The sequence below is a fragment of the Oryctolagus cuniculus genome, chromosome 1 (assembly GCF_051225735.1).
Source record: "Oryctolagus cuniculus isolate XC-2025 breed Fujian yellow rabbit chromosome 1, ASM5122573v1, whole genome shotgun sequence".
NCBI lineage: Eukaryota > Metazoa > Chordata > Mammalia > Lagomorpha > Leporidae > Oryctolagus > Oryctolagus cuniculus.
This window is the reverse complement of record NC_142867.1, coordinates 218,181,812-218,207,121: the sequence shown is the minus strand read 5'-3', so window position 1 is coordinate 218,207,121 and position 25,310 is coordinate 218,181,812. Positions and strand designations below refer to the sequence as shown.

At 57.8% G+C, this 25,310-nt stretch overlaps 1 protein-coding gene across 3 annotated transcripts in view; it reads left to right on the top strand.

The window, feature by feature from the left end:
* The window catches only part of AKNA (AT-hook transcription factor), a 55,719-nt gene that overhangs the window by 5,449 nt on the left and 24,960 nt on the right, over nt 1–25,310 (top strand). For 2 of the 3 annotated variants that reach the window (XM_008273396.5, XM_089319734.1), the window contains exons 2-6: nt 10,143–10,490; nt 13,710–14,755; nt 16,244–16,318; nt 21,713–21,872; nt 22,493–22,647. In XM_008273396.5, coding sequence (XP_008271618.3) covers nt 10,217–10,490; nt 13,710–14,755; nt 16,244–16,318; nt 21,713–21,872; nt 22,493–22,647 — 1,710 coding nt within the window. In that variant the 5' untranslated portion in view covers nt 10,143–10,216. Of the gene's footprint in view, nt 1–3,723; nt 3,921–10,142; nt 10,491–13,709; nt 14,756–16,243; nt 16,319–21,712; nt 21,873–22,492; nt 22,648–25,310 lie in introns of those variants that run through there. The other variant, XM_008273397.5, reaches the window with a different exon arrangement.

Sequence of the window (25,310 nt, the reverse complement as noted above, 5' to 3'; positions counted from 1 at the left end):
AGTGGCTGTCCTGGATGGATCGCATCTGCAGTCCCAGCACGTGCCAGACCCAGGGGCCGTCCTGGGCCACATCTGAGGCTTAAAGAAAGAGCCGCTCTCCTGCCCGGTTACCCCGAGGCATGTTGGGGTGCTGGAAGTGATGGTGGGGAGAGGACGAGGGCGAGGGACGGCCGAGGGGCTGGACTGTGAGCCAGAGAGGGTGAGGAGTGCCGCAGAGGCTGGAGGGAGACGGCTGAGGGCATGCTGGGGCCCCAGGGGCAGGGCTGGAAGGCCTGTTACTGGACCAGTCCTGGTAGCTGGAGCCAAAGGCTTTGGCTGTTTCTTCTCTGGGTGGGTGACCAGGAAGTAATCTGTCCCCTTCAAGTGGCCTCGTTGACCTCACCTCCACTGTGCAACGCTGCCCTGGTCCCACCTGCTCCCCAAAGTTCTTCCCAGGCTTGTGGTGCTAGGAAGGCTGTAGAAGCACCTTGCAAAGCCCAGACTCCCGGCGGAACCAGGGCCTCATGGGAGGTCAGTGCCTTGGCTGGCTGGGTTGTGGTTGTCAGTCATAGCCCCGCTCTGATTTCCTCGTGTGTGGCGTTGACCGTCTGCAGGCTGCAGTGTGTGGGTCAGGAGCTGGGTCTCCGGCAGGTTGCTGGGTTCCGGGGGCCTTTGTGGGTCCAGCTGTAAAATGCAGTTATGAGGACTAACGCAGAGTCGTAAGTCAGGCTGGGGCTACTGATCACCCGGCGAAATGCATTGCGTTTCTGCTGTGCATCAGGGTCTGTCTGCGCCGGGGACATACCCGTGAGTGGCTCGCAGAGTCCCCCGTGGAGTGCAGAGAGCTGTGTCAGCGAAATCATCCTACATGAGGTAGGATCCCAGGTGACGAGACCCTGAGCATGGCAGGCTGGAGCTGTCTGCGGGGGCCCTGGAAGTTATAGGGGGAGATGTGGAGTTGGCTGCCAGGGAGGGAGGGGCAGGGCGCACCTGTCTGGGGATGGCAGGGAGTCCTGGGCTGCAGAGTGAGGGCAGGGGAGGGCGAGCGGAGAGGCTGAGCAGTGGCCGGCCATGAGCTTCCGGCCTCTGTCTCAGCTGTGGGCAGCTGCTGAGGGTTGTAAGCACAGAAGGGCCATGGCTTGGGGGACCCTGAGAGCTGTGCAGGCGAGGCCATGCCGGAGGCCACACGGGAATACAGACACAGGCTAGGGCAAGTTCTAGATAGGTTTAGGGAGCAGAATCAACAGGACTTGATGATGGATTGGTTGTGGGGTATAAAGGAGAGGGAAGGGGCCGGTGCTGTGGCGTAGCGGGTAAAGCCGCCGCCTGTGGCACTGGCATCCCATATGAGCACCGGTCCTAGTCCCGGCTGCTCCTCTTCCAATCCAGCTCTCTGCTATGGCCTGGGAAAGCAGTAGAAGATGGCCCACGTCCATCTTGAGCCCCTGCACCCATGTGGGAGACCTGGAAGAAGTTCCTGGCTCCTGGCTTCGGATCGGCCCATCCCTGGCCATTGCAGCCCTTTGAGGAGTGAACCAGTGGATGGAAGACCTTTCTCTCTCTCTGCCTCTGCCTCTCTGTAATTTTGCCTTTCAAATGCATCTTTTAAAAAATAAATGAGTAAAAGCGAGGGAAGTGGGTGGGATGAGAGTGGATTTTGGAGGTCTTTTTGTGGGGGGCGATATTATGAGCTCAGCTGGGGACACATTGCATTGGTTAAGCAAACTTGGGCCTGTACATGGGGATGGTGTTCCAATGGGGGATCCTGGGTGAGCAAAGGCAGGGAGGAAGACAGGCAAAGCTTAGGGGTGGCAAGGAGGAGAACAGTGTGTGCTGGAGGCTGCCCCTGAGATGAGATGGGGCTGCTCAGGGGCTCTGGGCGCACTGGCAGCAGCAGCCACCTGGTGCGGAGGGCAGCTGCCTGGGTTAATGACTTCCAAGGGAGGGAGCATGAGTGAATGACAGGGTGTCAGCAGGGCCCGCCCAGTGCACAAAGGCCCGCAGGATCCCAGAGCTGGCAGAGAGCCCTCATTAGGTTTTGGCTCTGCTCCCTGGAGGGTTGGGGGCTGTGGGGAGAGCCTGATGTGGGTAAAAGGCAGGGGAGGGGGCGGAGAGGTGGGTTGATGGCAGGATGGAGGTGCCTGGTTCCAGCCTCGGTTCTGCCGGATGCTCACAAGCTGACGGTGGAGAAGTCCATTCATTCGTTCATCAGCCACAACCAGGGGTTGGGTTCAAGGAGGGCTGTTGAGGTCTAGCCCGCCCGGGAGACCTGGGACTTGAACCTAAGCAGGGACAGCAATAGCTGGAATTGTAAAGTAGCTCAGTAAGGAAGCCAGGCTGCTGGTGCCCTGTTCTGTACCTGGCTGCGTCAGGACAGCCTGGTACTGTGGCTGCTCTTCTTACACCTATTTCACAGATGAACAAACTGAGGTTTAGAGAGGCAAACCCTCGAGGGTCCCGGAGCCCCCAAGAGGTGGGCCTGGGATTTGAACCCAGGTCCAACAGACTCTAAGATTCACTTTCCTTTCCCAAACCTGGCTGCTCAGCAGAAGCACCTGGGCAGCTCGGTGGGCAGTACAGAGAGCCAGTTTTTCCCCTTTTTCTTTTTGTTTCCTAACCCAGAATCCCCGAGTCAAAAGAGCCATGTGATGTGGAGGCGGGCTCGTGTGCCCCTTCTCCAGCCCCATCTCCTTCCTCTCCCCAGAGGCTCCCTCTGCTCGGGGGCCACAGGTGCTCCCACTGGGGTCTTTGCACCTTCCCTCCCACGATACCCTGCCGGCCTTCCTGTGCCTGTTTGTGCCCCCTCGTGCTTCTGGCCCCCTTGTTTGAATGTCACCTCACACGGACCTTCCCGACTATCTTATAACCCTCCTCCCCAACCCATACTCTCAGCCCGACAAGTTCCCCTACCTAGGCCACACCCCCCTTCACCTGCAAAGTCACTGAGGCCCAGGGACTGATGCGGTTGGTCTCAGGGGAGCCCCAGGCATCAGTGCCCTCACAGTCTCATGGGGTGTGGATGGCCACTCCCTTGCACCTGCTCTGTCTTGGTCACACCTGTCTCCCCCAGATGACACACCTGTTTGCTTATTGTCTGGGGCTCCCTTAGAGTCGAGGAGGGCACTGGCAGTCTTCCCAGCACCCTGAAAGGTACCTGCCACACAGTGTCGGCTCAGACGACCTGTCTCTGATGAATGAATGAATGAATGAATGAATGAACAGGGTGACAGGACCTTGGGAAAAGGCAGCTGATCCACTAGGCAAATCTGTCTGCTGTCCTGTGCTGAGTCCCTGGAGGGTGCTTACAACAAAGGGTGAAATTCCCCCTCCTCCAGGCTGCCTGGGCAATCCCACTGGAGCTGCAGGCCTGCCTCAGGGCGGGACAGTGGATGAGATGACTGACAGGTCATGCACTGGCAGACAAGTCAGAGCTCCAGGGCTGCATGGTGTCTGAGCCTCCCTTCTGCTGATGGCCACTGACCCTGCTGAGGGAGGGAGCCTGGCCCAAGGTCTCCTGTGGTTGAAGAGGCCCTGGAGAGTAGGGTGCTGTGTGAACTTGACCCAGCCTCTGACCTTCCCTGGGCGTCCCTGTCTCCATCTGCTCCCTGAGTGGGGTGGCTGGGAAGCTCCCCTGAGCCTGCAGAGAGCCTGCAAGGGGTTAAGCTCTCGGGGCTCCGGCTCTGCAGCCCGCAGCCCCCTCCTTCTGACAAACACTTGTAGGAAATCAGGCCCGGCGCTTCCTGCCGTGGCAGCCTCACTGCGGTGGGGCGGGGAGAGCTGAGCGATGTTCATCTGGGAGCCGGGGCTGGGGCTGGCAGACTGGCCTGGAGGCGGGCCAGGGCGCGATGGAAGCAGGGGGCTCCCCGGGTTTGAAACAAAGACCTCCCAGGCTGGTCTCCTGAGCCAGGCCCGCAGGACGACGGTGGAGCAGCCCGAGAGAGGTAAGGGAACTGAACGGAGGCAGGCCGGACACAGAGGCCGCCTTCCTATGCAGACCGTCCCGTCCCGAGGCCAGACCAGCCCAGCCCAGCCCAGCCCAGCCCAGCCCGGCCAGGAAGTTGCAGCTGCGGCCGCTATTCCGCTTCTCGCCTAGCTTGCGGGAACCTGGTCCCCCAGACAACGGTGGATTTTAGGGGATTTGGTCAAGCCTCGGGATGCCAGCTGGCAGTCCCCATTTCTCATCTCTCGTGAACTTGGGCAAGTGGCGGTTGCTGTCTGTCCTAGGCACTGCAGGGCCCAAGACTTTGTGCCCTTGGTTGCTTGGGGGCTCAGAGATGTGCAGGGACCAGGAGCAGGAGGCACGGGGCAGGGGTCCCCAGGGAGGGAGAGGAGCCAGGAGATCAGGATGGTGAGTCTGGAAGGGTCCCCTTCTTATCTCAGCCCCGGGTGCTGGAGCGAGCGGGCTGGGGCCTGGGGTTCGAGAAGGGGCCGCCAGCTTCTACCCAGCTGCCAGGGACCCCTGGAGTACAGCTGGTGGGGGAGGTGCTGAGCCCACAGCCCTGCCTTTTTGGAGGACCCAGCTACTTGCTGTGTGGGGGAGAGGGAACCTTCCTTCCTCTTCTTCCCACTCCCCCACCCCCAAGTCTGGGGCACTCGGCTTTGCATCCCTGGGCCACACTCCCTGGCTGCAGGGTTTTGGGCGAGCCGCCACTTCTCTGTGTCTCACCTGGAGGGTGGGAAGGGAGCAGGACCAACCGTGCCCTGAATGGCCCTGGGTGGAGGGGACGGGGCAGCCGAGAGCAGAGGGGGACTGTGCGGCTGTGTGGGCAGGGCCGCACACCCAGGTCCTGGGGGTGGGAGGGGAGGGGGCGGAGAAGCCCCCTTCTCTCCGGGGTGGTGGGAACAGAAGTCCAGGCCACCTAGGAGCTGAAAGAAGACCACAGGGGTCTTCAAGACCATTGAGAGAGCCGGTCAGGGCGACAAGAGGGAGGGAGGGGCAGTGGCTGGCACTTCCTTACAGGGCCAGTTTCTCCATGGCAAGGACCCTGAGCCCAGCAGCCCAGCCCCTAGGGGGACTTAGTCCTAAAGCTGGCCCTCCTGGGGTCAGCACCCAGCTCACGTGGCAGGAACCTTCACTAGACCCTGTGTGGCCCTAACGCAGGCTGCCCCAACAACCCTGCGTCCAAGGCCCCTTCCCTCCAGCGCCCGCAGCTCTCCTTCGAGTTCAGTTTACTCTCAGACCACCGTGCCTTTGCCTGCGCCATACCCCTGCCTTCTCCTTTCTTCTCCCCCAAATCCTCCTGGTCTCTCGGGCCTGCCCTAGGGCCTCCTTCTCAGTAACCTTTCGGTCCCATCCCTGCCCTACGCCGCTCTGTGTTCTTTGGGTCTCAGGCAGTGCCTGGCAGATGTAGGAAACCGTTAGATTTGTAACGTGAATTTGCACCTGTGGGCGCCCGGTCTTGTTTCCTTGGCACTTAGCACTGTGGCCTCAGTGCTAAGTCAACGAGGAGGCTCCAAGTTCGTCTCACCCCACCCCCCGCCTCCCCACCCACCCGGGTAGGGTGATGCCCGCTTGCAGGCACGAGGGCAGGTAGTGTTTCTCCAGTTTGCAGGGAGGGAAATTATGGCCCAGCCATCCTCTGTAGCTCTGTTGCAGCTTCCTCCCAGGGTGAGGTTGTCCTGTGGGTGACACTAATGTGTGTTTGTTGACTGACTAACTGACTGAATGGTCCCAGCTGCCATGGCTTGCATGGGAGACCAGAGGCCTTGCTCAGGAAAGTTGCACAGGTAGAGGGACCAGAGGGGTAAGCACAGAACTGCAGCCGGTGACCGCAGCTGCCTGTGACGTGCAGCGTCCCGGGTCGCAGTGAGACTGGTGTGACCAGTGAGTCATCCCAGGAGACAGGCTGTTCCTCTTTGTGCACCCGAGGGCCTTTGTGATTGGGTAGGCTGCTTTGCGGTAGGGCTATGAAAACACCCTAAGAAGTCAGAAAACCGCACACCACCCCAGCGCCTTCCTCAGTAGAAATGTCAGAAAGCAAACAGCACCAGCTCACCCAAAGCACCTGCCCCAGCGGCAGGACCCAGAGGCCTGGGGCTCTGGGGTAAATATTTTCACAGCAGGGAGGACAGAGGCGGGGCCCAAGGTGCGCCTCCACTCAGCTCCTGATTCCCACGCCTGTGTCTTTTTGTATATTTCTGCATTTATTTTTATTTCTTTGAAAGGCAGAGACAGAGAGAGGGATTTTCCATCTGCTAGTTCACTCCCCAAATACCCACCAAAGCCAAGAGCCAGGATCTCCCACACAGGTGGCAAAGACCTGCATACTTGAGCCATCACTTCTGCCTCCCAGGGTGTGCATTAGCGGGAAGCTGGATCTGAGATGGAGCGAGGACCGGAACCCAGGCGCTCTGCCGTGGGACACGGGCATCCCAAGCAGGGTCTGCTGCATCAAGTGCAGATTCCAGGGCCACTGAGTCAGGCTGTCTGGGTAGATCCAGGAATCTGCTTGCAGAGGGAATTTTTTGGTCTTGCTTTTTTTTTTTTTTTTTTTTTTGACAGGCAGAGTGGACAGTGAGAGAGAGAGACAGAGAGAAAGGTCTTCCTTTGCCGTTGGTTCACCCTCCAATGGCTGGCGCGGCCGGCGCGCTGCGGCCAGCGCACCGCGGCCAGCGCACCACGCTGATCCGAAGGCAGGAGCCAGGTGCTTCTCCTGGTCTCCCATGGGGTGCAGGGCCAAGCACTTGGGCCATCCTCCACTGCACTCCCTGGCCACAGCAGAGAGCTGGCCTGGAAGAGGGGCAACCGGGACAGAATCCGGCGCCCCAACCGGGACTAGAACCCGGTGTGCCGGCGCTGCAAGGCGGAGGATTAGCCTAGTGAGCCGCGGCGCCGGCCTGGTTTTTTTATTTGAAAGGCAGAGCATTAGAGAGAGAAGGAGAGAGATAAAGAGATCTTCCATCTGCTGGTTCACTCCCCAGATGTCTACAACAGCCAGGGCTGGGCCAGGCTGAAGCAGGAGCCAGCAGCTCCGTCTGGGTCTCCCACCTGGTGGCAGGGGCCCAAGCACTTGGGCCATCTTCTGATGCATTCCCAGGTGCACTAGTGGGCAGCTGAATTGGAAATGGAGGAGCCAGGACTTGAACCAGTGCTCTGATTATGGGATGCCAGTGTGGCAAGTGGAGCTTAACCTGTGCTGCCCACAGCGCTGGCCCTGCTGGAGCTGAGGTCACTGGCAGGGGTTCCTAGGAGAGGTGTAGGCCCTGCAGAGGGTATGGGGAGCAAAGATTAGCACTGCTGTTTATAATATTTTCTATTACATCTTTTTTAACTTTCACATTTAGAAATACTCTAACACATGTAATTGTGTGAGAATCCTGGACTGTAGGATTGAAAGCAGTGTGGAGGCCCCTGGATTCCAGTTGACTGGGACTTTTGGAAAACTTGCTCTGGCACTGGCCAGCGGGGTGGTCTTGGCCAAGTCCCAGCTCCATGCTGCACTTCAGTGTTGTCATTTGAAAAACAGCTTTCCTGTGATCTCCCTAGCCCGCACCTGCCAGGACAGGTGGAGGAGAGGTGGGAAGACTTCTAGCTAGGCCGGCATCCAGTGGGCACACCACATGTGGTGGGGGTGGGGGGCACACAGGGGTGATCTCGGGGCTCTGCACTGGGGGGTGCAGTGAAGAAAGCAGGGTGAAGGCAAGAGGAGGGAGGGTTCTGAGCCCCGGTCCCGGAGCAGTGGAGCAGAGGAAGAATGCTCTCCCTGTCCCTACTGCAGCCCTGAGAAGTCCACCTTGCCAGGGCTGCGCCAGTCCCTGGGGAACTGTGTGTCCAGAAATAGTTGCCTGCTGACTCTTCTCAACTGAGCACATCAAGGCTCCTGATCAGGATCCAAGCGCTCACGAGGCCGGCAGCACAAACACAGACGTGTCTGTGTTCAGGGCCTGGATTCTACCCCGCTTGTCCCAGACGTGGGCCGGGAGACTGATTGTTCGGACCCGGGTGTGGCCCTGGGCAAGGCCATCCACTCTCTGCGACTTCCGGCCTGCAGAAGGAGGCCTTTGTAAGGGTTGACCTGGGGGCCCCTCCTGCTCTGGTTCCTGGAGACCTCCAGGCCTGGGAGCTCCCGGCATCCGTCACCCTGGCTGTTGGCTTTGGGTGTCCTGGTCGCACTGTCTGCTGTCAGTGGCACCCAGACCCCACCCCACGCCACAAGCATTGGGAGACCACCAATGGAGAATAACCAGGGGCTCGCCCCCTTCCCCTCCCAGGCCTTTGTACCCACAGCCCACCATGCCTAGGGTGCTTTAAAAATGATTTCATTTATTTGAAAGGCAGGGTTACAGAGAGAGAGAGAGAATCTCCATACCCTGGCTCACTCCCCACATGGCCACAATAGCTGGGACTGGGCCAGGCCAAAGCCAGGAGCCATGAGCTTCTTCCAGGTCTGCCACATGGGTGCAGGGGCCCAAGGACTTGGGCCGTCTTCTACTGCTTTCCGAGGTGTATCAGCAGGGAGCTGGGTGGGAAGTGGAGCAGCAGAGACTCAAACTGGTGCCCATATGGGATGCTGACATCACTTAAATAATGCTACGCCACAATGCTGGCCTGCATTTATTTTTAAAAATGTGGTGAAACTCACATAACATAAAATTAACCATTTAAAGTAAATGATTGAGGGGCCGGGGCTGTGGCATAGCAGGTAAAGCCCCAGCCTAAAGTGCTGGCATCCTGGGTGCCGGTTGGAGTCCTGGCTGCTCCACTTCCAAGCCAGCTCTCTGTTGTGGTCTAGGAAAGCAGTGAAAGAGGTACCTGCACACCTACATGGGAGACCTGGAAGAAGCTCCTGGCTCCTGGCTTCAGATCAGTGCAGCTCTGGGGAATGAACCAGTGGATGGAAGACCTCTCTCTCTCTGTCTCTCTCTCTCTATGCTTCTGCCTCTCTGTAACTCTGCCCTTCAAATAAATAAATAAATCTTAAAAAAATTAAATGATTCAGTGGCATTTAGTATATTCACCATGTTGTGCAACCATCACCACTACCTAATTCCAAAGCATCCTCACCGCCCTCAAAGGAAACCCCGTAGTTACTCCCCACTCCCCGTTCCCCAGCCCTGGCAACTGCCGGCCTGCTCAGTGTCTGTCTCTGTGGGGCTGCCTGGTCTGGATAGACGCATACGTGGCATCACGTGAGACGCGGCTGTCCGTGTGTCTGGCTTCTTGCAGTCAGCGTGATGTTTGTGAGGTTCGCCCCCATGGTAGCGTGTATAGGACGTCAGTGCTTTTTCTTCCTTCCCCTTTGTGGCTCAGTAACATTACGTTGCCTATGGATGCCCACATTGTGTAGCCATTCTTTCCACCATGGCGCTATGGGGACAGCGCTGCTGCGGCCGTGTGCCGACCTCAATTCGTCACAGTGCCTATTTCCAGTTATTCCCGGTGCTCGAATGCTCTCTTCACCACTCTCCCACTATCAATCGGAATAGTTTTCCAGATTTATTTATTTATTTGAAAGGCAGACTGACAGAGAGAGGGGGAGGGAGAGGACAGAGAAAGAGTGCTTCCATGTACTGGTTCAGTCCCAAAATGGCTGCAAAATCTAGGACCGGGCCAGGCTGAAACCAGGATCCAGGAACTCCATCCGGGTCTCCCAAGTGGATAGCAGGGTCCTAAGCACCTGGCCCATCTTCCAATGCTTTCTCAGATGCATTAGCAGGGAGTTGGATGGGAAGTGGAGCAGCCAGGGCTTGAACCCGCACCCTGGGATGGGATGCTGGCATTGCTTCTTACTCAAGAAAGACCCCCGTGTGACATGGCCTCTAAACAGGGGCTTCCCTGACCTCCCCAGGCTGTGCTGGGCCCCAGCCCCTGAGCCTCCCCAGCATGTCCACCTGGGTTGCAGGTGCCTGGTTGTCTCTCGGGTCCCTCCGGAGCTCCCAGCTGTCCTGAGAGCACACACAGAGCTGGGCACCCAGTGACAGTTGCCATGGCTTGGTGCCCTGGCCCCTGGCCTTCTCATCCGGTCCCAAGTCATTTTACAAGCTGCTGGCAGGAGAGAGGAATGACTCAAAGGGAGACAGAGGGACTGCCCCAGCTCACACAGCTTGAGGAGGTGGGGCCGGGCCCCGGGGGAGTACGGTGGTGCTGCTGCTGCCAGTGTCCTGTTGTGGATAAAGGCGAGGACTCAGGGGTTCACGAGGTGTCTTTCTTGTGTCCCCTACAGGCCACAGGCGGGATGGCTGGCATCTCTGTCTCCTGAGGATGAAGTGGCCCAGGTGAAGGCCAGGCCAGGCCTGGATGGCCAGCACGGGGGCTGAGGCCCACTGGGCTGAGCCCAGCCTGGGGCAAGGGTTCCGGCGGCGGCGCTGGGCCTGGGCCACGGAGGAGAAGGGTGCCGACAAAAGTGGCCCACGGGGCTGGGGAGAAGAGCGGCCCTCCCCCGGCACCCCCAGCCCCGAGCTCTTGGAGGACTTCCTCCTGGCCCAGCCGCACCTGCTGCCCCCGGAGTGGGGCCCAGACCTGCAGCCGGACACACATCAGGATTCCTCATCCGGGGAGTCTTCTGGAGAAGGTGAGAGCCCTCCCCGGGCCCCTGTGGGGGTGTCCGGTCCCCCGGTGTCCCACCTTCTGGCAGGCGGATGAGGGAGCCTCAGCATTCGTCACTAAATTCTGTAAAAGCTGTCATTTACAATCTTGAAAGATTTAAGTCATACAGGTAATACTGTTCATCACAGAAAAATCAGAAAGCATAAGTAAAAAAGAGATAATATCACAGATTACTTGTTAAGCCACAACAGCTCCAGACCCATGTTCCTCCCTTAAGACATAAATATGTAAATAAGAATGTGAATAGGGGACAGTGTTATGCACACCCCATTGTAACTGGCTTTTTTTTTTTCTTTTTTAAGATTTATTTATTTGGGGTTGGCACTGTGGCGTAGCAGGCTAAGCCTCCGCCTGTAGTGCCAGCATCCCATATGGTACCAGTTCAAGTCCCGGCTGCTCCTCTTCTGATCCAGCTCCCTGCTAATGCACCGGGGAAAGCAGTGGAAGATGGCCCAAGTGCTTGGGCCCCTTCATCCACATGGGAGATCTGGATGGAGCTCCTGGTTGCTGGCTTTGGCCTGGCCCAGCCCTGGCCTTTGCGGCCATTTGGGGAGTGAACCAGCGGATGGAAGATCCCTCTCTTTCTCCTCTTCTCTCGGTAGCTCTGATTTTCAAATTATATATATATTATATATATAAAGATTTATTTATTTGAAGGAAGCATGACTGAGAAGGACGGAGAGAGGGATCTTCCATCCGCTGGTTCACTCCCCAAATGGCCGCAAAGGCCAAGGCTGGGCCAGGTAACCAGCAGCTCCATCTAGGTCTCCCACATGGGTGCAGGGGCCCAAACACGTGGGCCGTCACCCACTGCTTTCCCAGGTGCATTAGCAGGGAGCTGGATTGGAAGTGAAGCAGCTGGGACTCCAACCAGTGCTTGTGTGGGACGCCAGCAATGCAGGCAGCAGCTTAACCTGCGGCGCCACAACACTGGCCCCTTGTAATTGGCTTTTTCACCTAAGGGGCGTGCGTGCTGTGCTGGCTCATCACATAGCCTTGCACAGGCCTACAGTTCTGTGCTTGCACAGGTCCCCGGCGGGACTCCTCTGCAGTTTGTCAGGGCTGTTTAACTCTTGCTGGGAATTGCGAAAATCTCGGTTTCTATTGCAAGTAATGCAAAGAAGGTGTCATTAGCACATCCTGGCATGCACACTCGATTTGATAGCATCTTGGGTCATTTGAATCACTTGGTCCAGGGGTCATGCCCATTTTAAAGATTTTTTAAAATCCCAATTTATCAGTGGGAATCTGATATTCCTTGTCTTCTATAATAACTATTCTCCTTCCATCAAGTCCAACTTAGACTAAATTCGTGGTTTTGCTTGGCAAGTGCCTTCTCTGAATCTTGGTTTCCCCATCCATGAAATGGGAATAACAACCCACTGAGATTAGTAAGGTCTTGGGGCGTGGTGGCTGTCGCCGTCAGGCTGTGAAGGCCTCTGTTGCAGGACCCTGGTGAGTTTCACCCTCCTGATCGACTACTTCCGAGCTCTCCATCAGGGAATGGAGACAGGTGCATGGGGTGACAGGCAGAGGCCCGTCTTACTGGGGTCACATGGTAACCCCCTGCTGTGATGTAACAGCTGCTGCCATGCCCTGTGCCCTTGCTGTGTGCCAGGCCCAGGGCTGGCTAGGGCCTGGCCTTCTCTCCTTCCCACCTCACCACCTTCTGCCAGCTGGGAGCGTCGAGCACCAAGTTCCAAGGACTGCCAGGGAGGTGGGTGACTTGTCCCTCGCCCCCGCATGACAGCCCAGGGCAGGGACGAGCTTGCCTGCATGGCTGAGGTCTGGCTTCCGAGCCACCGTGTGATCTTTGGCAAGGTACGTAGCCTCTCGGGCCTCCAGGTGTGTCTCTGTAAACTCGGGTGACTTGCTGAAGGAGGCATGAGGATGTGAGGTGTCAAGGGGAGGGGGCAGGAGAGTGACCTAAGAGGCCCTGCCAAGGTGCATCTGGCTGGAGCAGAGAGGCTGGGCTTGGTGGCACTGAGACTATGTCTCAGGAAACTCTGGCTGTGTCCCAGAGGCCAACGGGGGGTCCAAGACAGAGCCTGGGCTCAGTAGACATTGACGGCGTGGATGATGGGTGCTGAAGGGCTGCGTGAGGGATAATCGAGTGGCTGGGTGGGTAGGTGCATGGGGCAATGGACGGATAAATATTTCTTGGGCACCTATCCTGTAATAAGGAAACAACACTCCTTTCTTGAGGATACCTCATTGTCCTCCTCCCCTTCCCGCCTCCCTTCTGTCAGTCAGCAGAGGGCTGAGCAGCTACTGTGTGTGTGCAAAGATGAATGGAAACAGCTTCCTTGCCCTCATGGAGCTTGCAGTGTAGCAGGAGAGACAGATATCAAGGAGGCAGTGGCAGGAATCCATGGAAAACCGTCACCGTGACAAGTGTGACAAAGCAGACAGAGGTGTCCAGTCCCACGAGGGCCCCGGCAAAGGGAGAGCGGGACCCAGCCAGGATGTAGACTGCTTTGAGGAGCTCAATATTGAGCTAATCCCTGGAGGGCAAACCAGGGTCCATGAGGCAAAGAGAAGGAGAGAGAACGGCCCCAGCGGAAGCCGAGCCTGGGCACAGTTCCCGTGGGGAGGGAATGGGCTGTGTGGGCTGCTCAGCAGGAGCAGGGAAAGACTGACGGGCCAGGAGAGCCAGTGGGGACTGAGGTGGCACAGGCCCCCCGCCCAGAGCGAGCGCTCTGCTGTTGTCCTAGGGACAGAGGGAAGATTTTGATGAAGTTCCAATCTCAGAGTGGGGGCAAGGGGAGGGTTGAGGGGAGGGTTAGGGGGTCACTGCAGCAGTCCAGGCAAGCCAGGCAGGTGTTGGCTTAGAGCAGGAGTGGATGTGGCAGCACCTGGTAACATTCTGGATGGAGGAAGTGGGGTGGGGGGTGGAGGCAGAGATGGCCAAGGTGTCTCCCAGGCCTCTGGCCCGTAACTGGGTGGGATGGCCTTGGCATGTGATGAGACGGGAGACACTGCAGGGCAGCCAGGTTTGGAGTTTGGAGGACCTCTGAGGCCCTCCATGGAGCTGTCAGAGGATTCCTGGGCCATCTAGGGGCTCAGGGGGCTTCTCGCCACCCCAACGTGGAAGCCAGGGAGCAGAAGCCAGGGAGCTTCCTCCCGGAAGCCTGGACCTGGCTGGCACCTGCTGACTAAGCAACGAGGGGGCCTGTCTTTCCAGAGACTGGAGCCGAGGATGTGGACAGCCCAGCTGCCTCCACCTTGCCTCTCGGCTGGCTGCCCCCGCCGGACCCGCATTTGGACATGACCCAAGAAGAGCCAGATGAGGCCCTCGCAAGTGCCAAGGCTGAGGAGGGAGGGGAGAGCTCCCCGTCACTGGAGGAGGAGGCTGGTCCCAGCTCGGAGGGCGATGGAGACACCTGCCTCGTGGCCCTGGGCCAGGCTCAGGCCAGAGGCTGGACGGCCTCTGGCAGACAAGGCAGCAGAAACAGACTTCTAGAACATTCTGAGGTCAACTCGGCAAGGTCCTGGAGCAGTGGAACCGTGAGCCTTGGCCACCTTAGTGACAGTCTTGATTCTCCCTGGGAAGGAGACCTCGATGTCCCCGGGCCCCCCGCCCTGGAGGAAACCTTGCCACTGAACCCCAGCAACCACCCCCTAAACCCAGATGTCAGAACTGGAGGCACTGTTGCCCCGGTGACCCCCACGGAATTCCAGGACACAGCGGCCCCAGCCCAGCGCTCTGGGTGCACTGCAGGCAGATGGAGCAAAGACACCATCGGCGTCTCCTGCCCTCAGCCCGAGGACCAGACCTGGAAGCGGACAAAGACATCCCCGAAACCACTCCCTTCCCGATTCACCGGCTCCATCAGCCCCATGAATCCTCGGCCTAGGCCAGCCCAGAAGAACAAGATGCCGCCCAAGCAGGGAGCCACTCTGGCCAGCCACTCGTCTTCTGATGTCCCCATGTATGGCCGGGGGCGGCTGAACTACCCACTCCCTGATTTCTCCAAGGTGGGGCCCCGGGTGAAGTTCCCCAAAGATGAAAGCTACCGCCCCCCCAAGTCCAGGAGCCACAAAGGGCAGCCTCAGGGCCCTGCCAGGCCCCTGATCTTCAAGTCCCCGGCAGAGATTGTGCGAGAGGTCCTGCTGAGCAGCGGAGAAGCCTCCCCGGTGAAGGACCCCCCTCCAGCCCACCCCATCACCAGGGTACCCCAAGAGTTTCAGACGCCGGAACAAGCCACTGAGCTAGTCCACCAGCTGCAGGTAAGCTGGGCTCAGGCCCTTAGGTGTTGCCGAGGCACCTGTTGGCCTGGAATGGAGCAGGCTGGGTGGGAGGCGTCGGGTCTGAGCCAGGAGCCCTCTGCTGGCAGAGCCCCCAGCCCTTTGCTCAAGAGCAGCTGTGCTTGTACGTAATGTTTCTTGTTGATGTTCACCTTAGATTTAAAAAAAAAAGTCAAACATGTACATGAGAGCAAGTGATGTACTGAACTCCATGCACCCAGTGTCGCTGTTGGCAGCTCCTGGACCTGTGGCCTGACCTGTACCCCACTTCAGGCAGCCCATCAGTTTACCCAAACATATTCTAGTGCATCAAAGTCCAGAGATAATAACCATTTCAAAACCTAACTGTTATCACACCTGGAAGTCAACACCACTCTCTTAGTATTATCAAATGCCGGTCGGCACCCAAGTCTGTCCCTGTGTCTCGTAGGTGACTTCTTGCAGCCTGTTGGACTCCGAATCCCGTAGAGTGCAGTGGGTCCGTGTGCTTTTCAAGTCTCTCCTCCCCCTGTTGCTGTTCCTGGTTTTGCATTTTGTTGTCAAGTCTCTGTTTACCCAGACATCTTTCCTTGCCTCTCCCTCCTTGCTCATAATTTCCCATCGAGGAGCCCAGCTGTCCACCTCCTGTCCTGGGTTTTGTTGTCATCACCCGGCACATCTCTGCCTGTGTCCACTGCCTTCCCTTTCTCCTGTCACTGGCAGATTTAGAGGGAGTGGCTTTTCCAGGTCGCGGGCACCTGCTTTGGGAGACTGGCGCCGCTCCAGGCTGTGACCTCTGTGGGGCCAGGGCACATCACCCGTGGCTGTCTGCTGTCTTCAGAGTCTAGGACACCTGTTAAGACGCCCGCAGTCCCTGCTGCTGTGTCTTGAACCAGCCCTTCACTGGGGGTGACTTAAATGGTGGTGCCGCATTCATTGATGGGACTCTTCTGAGCAGTAGAAATTGCCCTCAGCAGCTGTGGAGTCACCAAGGTCCTGTTCGAATGGGAAGGAGTAGAGCAAAGCTAGATTCTGCCCTTTTAGTTACTCGTTTTCAGAGCCCTGGGTCGTTTCCCTCGCGAAGGGGTCCAGTGACGAGTGTCGAAGGTGAGTTCTGAGACGCAGGGACCGTGGCTTTGAAGTCACGGTTCGCTCTCCCAAACGACTCTTGGAGGAGTCCCTCAGCCGGACCTTAAGCACGCATGACCACAGCTCTGGGGGAGGTGGGGTTAGGCCTTCCCCACAGGTGGGCAGAGAACCTGCACGAGTGAGGGAGTAGCGGCAGCCCGAGCCCCGCGTGCCGGACTCAGAGGTGGGAACAGCAGCACCCCCTCTGCTGCCCGGTGTGCGGGATTTGGACTTGGGGGTCAGTAGCGCACAGGATCTGAGGCTGTCTGCTCAGAAGAACCCAGAAGCCTCACGGATAGGGCTGCACCTGCAGAGCCGGGTGCCGTGTGCCGGGGCGGTGACCGTGCGGCCCTCTTCCCACAGGAGGACTACCACAAGCTACTCACCAAGTATGCAGAGGCCGAGAACACCATCGACCAGCTGCGCCTCGGGGCCAAGGTACGAGGCTGGGGGGAGGGCCCACAGCCCCAGAGGAGGCCACTGCCTCCCGCGCCCTCCGAGACCCTGGAGGCAGTGGAACCCCGGGCTTTGTTCCATGCATTGGCAATGCTCTGTGTGGGCTCAGTCTTCCTTGCCGCTGATGAGCCTTGAAATCCTTGAATGCCAGAGTGCAGACTATCACAGGAAGCTGTTTCCTTCTAGACGGGCTCTGGAGTGACCCTACCTGTGCTCGGCTCCCGCCTCCGTTACTAACCAGCTGGGCGACCTTAAGGCAGTCACTTGGGCTCTCTGAGCCTCAAGGCAGTAGCCAAAATAGTCTGCTCAGCTTCTGGTGCTTGGTTCCTGGCCTGATTCTTCCTGGATCACATCTTGGCCTTTCTCCGTCCCCCGTCTTCACCCACAGCCTCTCCCCAGGCCCTGACGCAAGTGTGGCTGAGATAGAGTGGAGGGAGATGCATGCCCCCAGAGGGCAGCTTCCCCATGCCACCCAGCCCCCACCGGCTTTGCAGGAGGCTGTGAATTTGCACCTTCCGCTTTTCTGGGGGAGGCAGGAAGTGGGACCTGTTGCGGCCCCTCGTGGCTTCCTGCTTTCCTCATAGTCCCTGTGGCCCCACCAGGCGGCAGCGGAGGAGGGGTGGCAGGTGGCAGCGTTGGTGCAGAGATGCCCCCTCCCCAGACTCAGCCCCCAGCCTCTGCAGAGGCCTGGCCCTGTCATGCAGCAGGACCGCTACCCCCTGCCACGCTGCTCTCAGTGTTGAGAGGCACTTCTGGGACACGTGGGCACCAGTGGTCATGGCGAGACAGCAGAAGGGAGTCTGGAGTTGGTTCCCAGCCACCCCAGCATCATACACATCTGTAAAAGGGGGGATTATTCACACCCTCCTCCTGGAGGCCAATGTCTTAAGACTCCTTCCAGGTCTCTGAGCAGCTGGGCCACATCCAGGGGGGATTGGAGGGGGCGCCGAGGTGAGGTCGTCCTCTGTGGAGAAACCACCTGTTCAGGCCCGTGGACTCCTGGAAGTTCCAAGAAGGCACCTGGCTCTCCCACTTTGCAAATGGAGAACCTGGGGCCCCAGTGGGGCTGGAGGCTGCCACAGGTCACGGGGTGGTCTAGGGAGAGGGTCAGTGTCTATGGAGGCCATGCACCTGGCACGTGCAGTTAGGAAACTTGAGCATTGCAATGCCATTGCATGCCCAGGGTGTCCAGGGTAAGGAACAGCTGGGCAGGGTGGACATGGGGAGCACAGCTGTGGGGTCTCCCCTCGTAGCTGCTCCCCTGAACAGGGGGACATAGAGCCCTTCTCACCCCGGCCCGGCTGGAACCCAGACCCAGCTTGAGTGCAAGGGGTCACAGGAGGGAAGGTAGGAGGGGCCGGAAAGGGCTCAGCCCCCCTCTCCTGCTTTTCTGGAAAGATGACTCTGTGGCCTGCAGGTGCCCTCAGGACGAGGCTGGGCACGGTCCAGAGGCAGGGCCTCCTCTCCCCCATCTCCCAGCTGCCCCTGGGGTGTCTAGGGGGCGGCGCTGTGGTCCCAGCATGCAGAGGAGAAAACGGAGCCCCAGGTCCAGGATGGTCTAGGCCAGCTGTGGTTCTGCCCTCTGCCTGGGGTGGGCTCTGGACACCTCGGTGCAGGAGACCCCAAGATAGTGTCCCGCTCAGAGCCCTGGTCAGGGAGCCCAGGACATGAGACAGTCCTGTCTCTGCCGGGACCTGCCAAGCCCCTTAGCTATGCTCAGAGCCCCCGTGGGGAGCCTGAACCTGTGTGGGAGGGAGCCAGAGTGGGGGCGGCCAGGCCCAGCAGGTAGGAGGGCAGCAGCAGGTGAGGATCCATGGGAAGGAGATGGACATTCCTAAGCCACTCAGAGGGCCAAGCCCCAGGCTTAGGGTCTTTGCATCCAACCCTCTCGACTGTGGCCCAGCCAGGTGGAGTGGTTTGCTCAACATGGCACAGCTGGTGTCAGGGGCAAGTTGGGACTTAAGCCCCCATCTGCCTGACTCCTGCCCCGGTGGGCAAGCCCTGGCGTGGAAATCCCAAGAACACGAGTGGGTGGTGCTTGTTGCCGGTTCTCCCAAGTCGTTTACAGCTGGGGAAGCTGAGGCACGGACAGGCTAAGTAACTGGCCCACGATCACTGAGTGAGTCGGTGCCACAGCTGGACTTCGAACCCTGCAATGGAGCCCCAGTGCCCACATCCCTGGCAGACCAGGAGCAGATAACTGCAGGATCTGTGTCTCGGGAGGCTGAGAAGGGAGTGCCAAGGCCTGGCTGGGCAGCCCCAATGGATCTGGAGCCGCTGGGTTGGGGCAGGACCAGGGAGCCCGGCTGGGCAGCTGGGAGGCGTGGGGCAGGGAGCCTGGCGAGTCAGGCATCAGTGGTGGGCTCTGTTCTCTGCCTGGCCTCTGGCCAGCATGCATGGTGATCTCACTGTCCTGTTGCCACCTCCACCCAGCCCTGTCCCCGGTCTGGGCTTCAGGGGCCTGCAGAAGGGCTGAGGTGACCAAATATTACCCTAGAAAGAATTACTGGGTCAGAGGGGGAATCAAAGCCATCTTTTCCAAAGTGTGTTCTGATGGCTGCTGGCTGGTCCAGATGCCCCCGTGGGGGTGGGGGTGGGGGTTCCTGTGTTCAAAGGAGCTGAGGGAAGGACTCCTGCTCCCCCCACCCTGCCCCTCCCGCCCCATTCATCAAGGCCATTAGCATTCTGAAGGCTGTGAGAAATCCATCTGTGCAGAGAACAGTCATCTGTTTAACCCTTTGTTCCCCACACTCCCTGACCCACCACCTTGCCAATGTCTCCCTCTGGGAGTACCGCCGGGAACACCCTGGCTTCGGAGGGGACCCCCCCAGCTCCCTGGGGTGGGTCTGGCTGTGTCCAGGGGACAGGTCTTGGGAGGCCAGGCCGCATCCTCAAAGGGCAGTTGCCACCCGAAACCCCGCCCCATCTCAAGTCCTGGACAGCTGCAGGCTTTGGGCCTCTCTGCTCTAAGCCCCTCCTGGATTCCTCCAACAAAGGGGCTTCCCCAGGCGCCGCCTGGCCTGGGAGCTGCGGGTTTCCTGGTGCTCCCCACCTGGGCCCCAGGGAGGGCTGGGGAAGGCTCCCCAGGATTCAGGTCACCTCTTGGGGAGAGGATGCTGGTGGCGAGCCCCACAGGCAGGCAGGCCTCAGAGCAGATGGTGGGGGGATTATTAAAATCCAGCTTTGTTCTCATCTAGCCAGGCTGGGCCTGAGAGGGGGAGTGGCGGGGGCCCGGGCGTGCCGGGGTAGGGTTTTCTGCCACAGCTGGGAATCAGAGCTCAGCTTGAACAGGAAGTACTGCTTGGCCAGGTGCCAGGGAGCCGCCTCCAGCAGGCCCACCCTAAGCTGCCCATTCCCCACCTCGGGGCTGTAGGGGACAGTTAAGAGGATCCACCTGACCCCCTGAGGAGCAGGTCCCACCGAGGTACCACAGACTCCATGGTGATGGTGATGATGGCGATGGCCGCAGAGATATTGGTGCTGGTAATGGTAATGATGATGGTGGTGGTGGTGATGGTGATGAATGCGGAGTTGGCAACTGAGATTTACTGAGCATTTACCTTGTGCACACAGAGGTTAGCCAGATCAGCTGCTCCGGGACAAGTGTTTGGCCTAGCGGTTAAGACGCCCCTGTTGCATATTGAAGTGCCTGGACTCTGGCTCCTGACTCCAGCCTCCTGCTAATGAGGACCCTGGGAGGCAGCAGTGGGTTCCTGCCACCCGCCTGGGAGACCTGGATTGAGTTCCCAGCTCTTGACCTCGGCCTGGCCCAGCCCAGGCATTTGGAAAGTAGACCAGCAGCCAGCTAATGATAAATAAGTCAGCTACCCTAGGACTCAGAGGTGTGCAGTGGCAGAGCCTGGACATGAACCCAGGCCAGCTGAGCCTGGATGCTGAGCCAGGCTTGGCAAGCTTTGTCTGCGAAGGGCCAGGTTGTGAATATTTCCACCTCTGTGGGCCATCCAACGTCCGTCACCACTCCTCACCTGTGCTTCTGCCATGTGGAAACATCAACCTATAGCCATGGCTGTGCCCACTAAGCCTCAGTCACAACCCCAGACCATCACTTTGTAAGCTCAGCTCCAAGCCAGCTTCCCCGTGTGAGCTCCAAAGGGTCTTTCCTGGTCATCTGCCTGACTCCAGACTTCTCCCTCCCAACCTGGGCTGTTTGACAAATTAAGTCCATTCCCTGGGCACCTGCGTTGTGGTACATGGGGTTAAGCCACCGCCCCCAGCACCTGCATCCAACATGAGCTCCAGTTGGAGTCCCTGCTGCTCCACTTCTGATCCCGCTTCCTGCTAGTGCACCTGAGAAAGCAGCAGAAGATGGCCCACATGCTTGGGGCCCTGCCACCCAGATGGGAGACCTGGGTGGAGTTCCAGGCTCCCAGCTTTGACCTGGCCCAGTCCCAACTGTTCTAGTCATTTGGGGAGTAAACCACCAGATAGAAAATCTCTCTTTGTCTCTACCTCTCTCTCTATAACTCTGCCTTTCAAATAAATAAATAAGTAATTTAAAAAAAAAATCCATCCTCAAATGACGGAGCTTTGCTACCAGGGAGGGAGGGATTTGTTGGTTTACTTGGTGGCTCATTCATCCATTAGTTGCTATTATCAATATTATATTACAATATTACCAATATGATAAAATGGTTGGAAATGTTTACAGTTTCATAATAATTGTGTGATGAGTGTTGTATAGTCATTCTGTTATAATTATACTGTAACCATTATTGTTAGTAGAAGTCATTGGCCAACTGTAGATTTTTTTTTTTAAAGATTTTTGTTTATTTACTTGAGAGATAGAGTTGCACAGAGAGAGAGGAGAGGCAGAGGGAGAGAGAGGTCTTCCGTCCACTGGTTCACTCCCCAATTGGCCACAACAGCCAGAGTTGGGCTGATCGGAAGCCAAGAGCCAGGAGCTTCTTCCAAGTCTCCCACACGGGTACAGGGGCCCAAGGACTTGGGGCATCTTCTACTGCTTTCCCAGGCCACAGCAGAGAGCTGGATCAAAGTGGAGCAGCCGGGACTAAAACCGGCGCCCATATGGATGTCGGCACTGCAGGTGACAGCTTTACCTGCTACACCACAGCGCCAGCCCCCGAACTGTAGATTTTGAGGCTGAATTGAGTCCCCAGCTGGAGATGTTGAGTAGGTGCCGTAAGCTCTCTGAGTCTCAGTTTCTTCATGTATAAAATGGGGATGACGGCCCCTGCCCTGCCTCCCCTTCAGGTCAGCCCCCGCCCACGGGCCCCAGGACAGGGTAGTCACTGTTGCCCGCGTGTTTGCTGAGCTCCCTAGTGGAGGTGGCGCTGTGGCCTTTCTGGTGGGGTGTGCCCGCCTCTGACTAGGCCCTGCCTTTGCTCTTCCACACAGGTGAACCTGTACTGGGACCCTCCCCAGCCCAGCCACAGCACCCAGCACAAGGGGAGGCCGGTGCAGGGGGCCCAGGCCTTGTCCTTCACCATTCCGCAGCCCCGCTCAGCACAGTGGTGGCCAGCCCCCGCCACAGAGCCCCAGAGCTCGGAGGCCTCAGGTGAGTCTGGGAGGGGTGTGTGGCTGGGGGGCACCTCCCGCCTGTGGATCTGCTCTGAGGGGCCCTGGTTCGCCCTGGGGACAGCACTAGCTTCGGGCAGGGGACGGAGCTAGGCGAGGCCCCTCCCTGAGCCCTCTGACCTGGGGTCACCTGGCGATCTGCCAAGTGTACCGCTGACCTGCAGCCCCGGCCCTGGCATGTGCCATCTTAGCCATCTTGAGTGAGTTGCACGACAAAGACGCCCGGCCTTGGAGAGTCCACGCAGGGGCCAGGCCCTGCACTGGGGTGTCAGCCTGGTGAGATGGGCACCATTGCTGCCCCAGTGACAGTCACAGAGACCAGGGCTCAGAGAGGTGAGGACACGGTGAAGGTCACGTAGCTGTGTTGGGGAGGGATGGGGACTTGACCCCACGTCTCCTGAGTTAAGGCCCATCCCATTGGCTGGAAACCCAGAGGCCTGGCATGGCTCCACTCCTTCCAGCTGTGCCAACCAGGGCGCATCTGCACCTCATTATTCACGCATGCAAGACGGCTGAGCTGTGGCTTGTGGATGGCAGTGGTGCCTGGAGCCTCCACAACAGCTGTCTGGGGCCCCAGTGTTCAACACTTGTGTGTTACAGGGTGGCCGATGGCTCGAGGAGACCTGGGTGCCTCCTTGCCCCCCAGCCTGCCCACCCCAGGCTGGCTCCCAGAAGACCAGGCCATCGCCCCGGAGCAGCCCCCTGCGGAGTGGACCGAGGCACTGGCTTCTCAGGCCCATCGGATCCTGGCCCAGGTGAGTGGAACCGCAGGTGCACCCCAGCAGGACTGAACTCACCTGCAGAGGGCAGGACCTCTGAGACCGCCCGCGAGACCCCCGCGTGCTCTGTCTGTGCCGAGTGAACGTGGCCTTCGGGAAACGTGACCCTCCCACCGGTTGTTCCCACGCAGCCCCCGCGCTGGGTTTCGCCCCCTTTTTGGTCTCATCAGAAATCCTTCAGCTGGGCTTGAAAGGCTGTCCCGTTTGGCCTCCTGGGAGGCTCGGCCTTTCCAGGATTCTGGCAGGGGGACCTCCACTCTGCCTGTCCCCTCCGGGATGAGTCACCTCACTTTCTCAGTTCCTGTCAGTGTGGAAGTCAGTTCTCCGTTACTTCTCACAGGGCGTGGCGTGCTCTTTGCTTTCTTTTTTAAGATTGTATTTATTTATTTGAGAGGCAGAGTTATAGACAGAGAGACAGAGAGAAAGGTCTTCCATCCACACAGGCCAGAGCTGGGCTGATCTGAAGCCAGGAGCCAGGAGTTTCTTCTGAGTCTCCCATGCTGGTGCAAGGGCCCCAAGCACTTAAGCCATCTTCCACTGTTTTCCAGGGCATTAGCAGGGAACTGGATCAGAAGCAGAGCAGCCGGGACACAAACCGGCACCCCTATGGGATACCAGTGCTGCAGGCAGAGGCTTAACCTACTGCGCCCCAGCACCGGCCCTGGACCGGGGCATTTTCATAACAGTTCCAAGTGACTGTAAATTGTGGGCAGGTCTATTTACATCTGCACTCTTGGCCCTGTTACAAACGTGCCCTAAAGCAGATTGGACAAACATTATGTTTTGCTGCTTTCTGAAAGCGGAAGTGAAGAAACTAGGGCGGGGGAAGTAAAGGCAGAAGAACTAAACTTAGTGTGAAGTGAGCCAACACAGTGTTCTCTGGGACCGCACTCACACACTGGGCTTTGAGTGTCTTAGTTGCCAGTGCAAAAAGGGAAATGCAACTGTTACATGCACCACTGTGTCCATGGTGCAATTCCTTCAGAGAGCGCCACCATGCTTTGCTTCTCTTTTTGGTATCAACTTTGTTGAGCTGTAATTCACATACCATACAATTCACTCATTTGAAATGTGTATTTTGGTGGCTTTTACTGTATTCACAGTTGTACAGCTATCATCATAATCAAATCAAATAAATAAATAAAATGATAATATTTGAATAATAATAATACTATTTGAAAGGCAGAGTGAGAGAGATCTTCTACCTGCTGCTTCACGCCCCAAATGGCTTCAACAGCCAGGGCTGGGCTGGTCTGAAGCCAGAGTCCCAGAACTCCATCCTGGTCTCCCACCTGGGTAGCAGGGGCCCAAGTACTTGAGCCACTACCCACTGCCTTCCGGGTGCATTAGCAGGGAGTGGAGCAGAAGCACCACAGCTGGGACTTGAAGTGGTGCTTGATATGGGATTGCTGGTGTCGTGGGCAGCAGCTCAGTTCACCACGCCCCTGCACTGGTCCCCACACCCAGTTCTACAACCTCTTCATCACCCAGGGAAAAACCCCGTGCGGTTTATGTCACACCCCACTCCGCGTCCCCCAGCTCCTGCCAGCTGCTCACCTACTTTCTGTCTTCATGGATGCGTCAGTGGATTCATTCAGCATTTGTGTTTTTCTCTCTGATGCCTTTCCCTCACCCTCACCATGAGGTTTTTCAAAGGTTTTAATCCAGGTTAGGATAGCATGGACAAGTACTTCGTTCCTTTTCCTGATTTCCTTTTCAAATATTTATTTATATGAGAGCCAGTCACTTTATGTTAGGGAAGTAAATTAGATTTTAAAAAGTTGGTCCTTGCCTATTTTTTAATTAAGAATTTTTTAGAGGGGCCACCGCTGTGGCGTAGCGGGTAAAGCCGCCGCCTGCAGTTCGAGTCCCGGCTGCTCCACTTCCAATATAGCTCTCTGCTACAGGCTGGGAAAGCAGTGGAAGATGGCCCCAGTCACTCCACAGATTACCACAACATTTGGAGCAGGGTCAGGCCAAGGCCAGGAGACCCGGAAGAAGCTCCCGGCTCCTGGTTTCAGATCGGGGCAGCTCCGGTTGTTGTGGCCACTTGGGGAGTGAACCAGTGAATGGAAGACCTCTCTCTCTCTCTCTCTCTCTCTCTCTCTCTCTCTCTCTCTGCCTCAGCCTCTCTATAACTCTGCCTTTCAAATAAATAAACAAATCTTAAAAAAGCAATGTTTTAGAAAGGCAAAAGACGCATGTAGCAAAGACCATCACACAGTGCGAAGGCCATTTGCAGTGGAAAGTCAGACTTCCCTCCTACCCACGAGAACCTCTGCAGGGCACACACGCGCACCCGTGGAAGCGATGGCACGTACGCTGTGTTGTGCCTCGGCTCATTTAATGCCCCAAACTGGAATATGGATTTGGGGGTATTTATTTATTCTGAAATCACATGGTTCCAAGTTCAGCGGAGGTAAAGACCATACCGTAGAAAATCCCCCTCTGTCACTGTCTGCCAGCCACCCAGGGCTCATCCCCTGGAGTCCTCCTAGAAATAGTCTGGCCTCTGCAGTCTGCCCTCCCTATCCACGACTCTGCATCTGTGCATGCAACCAACCACGGGTGAAAAATGTTTTTTAGAAAGCTGTGTCTGTGCTGGAAATGGTCAGGCTTTTTTTTCCTTGTCATTGTTC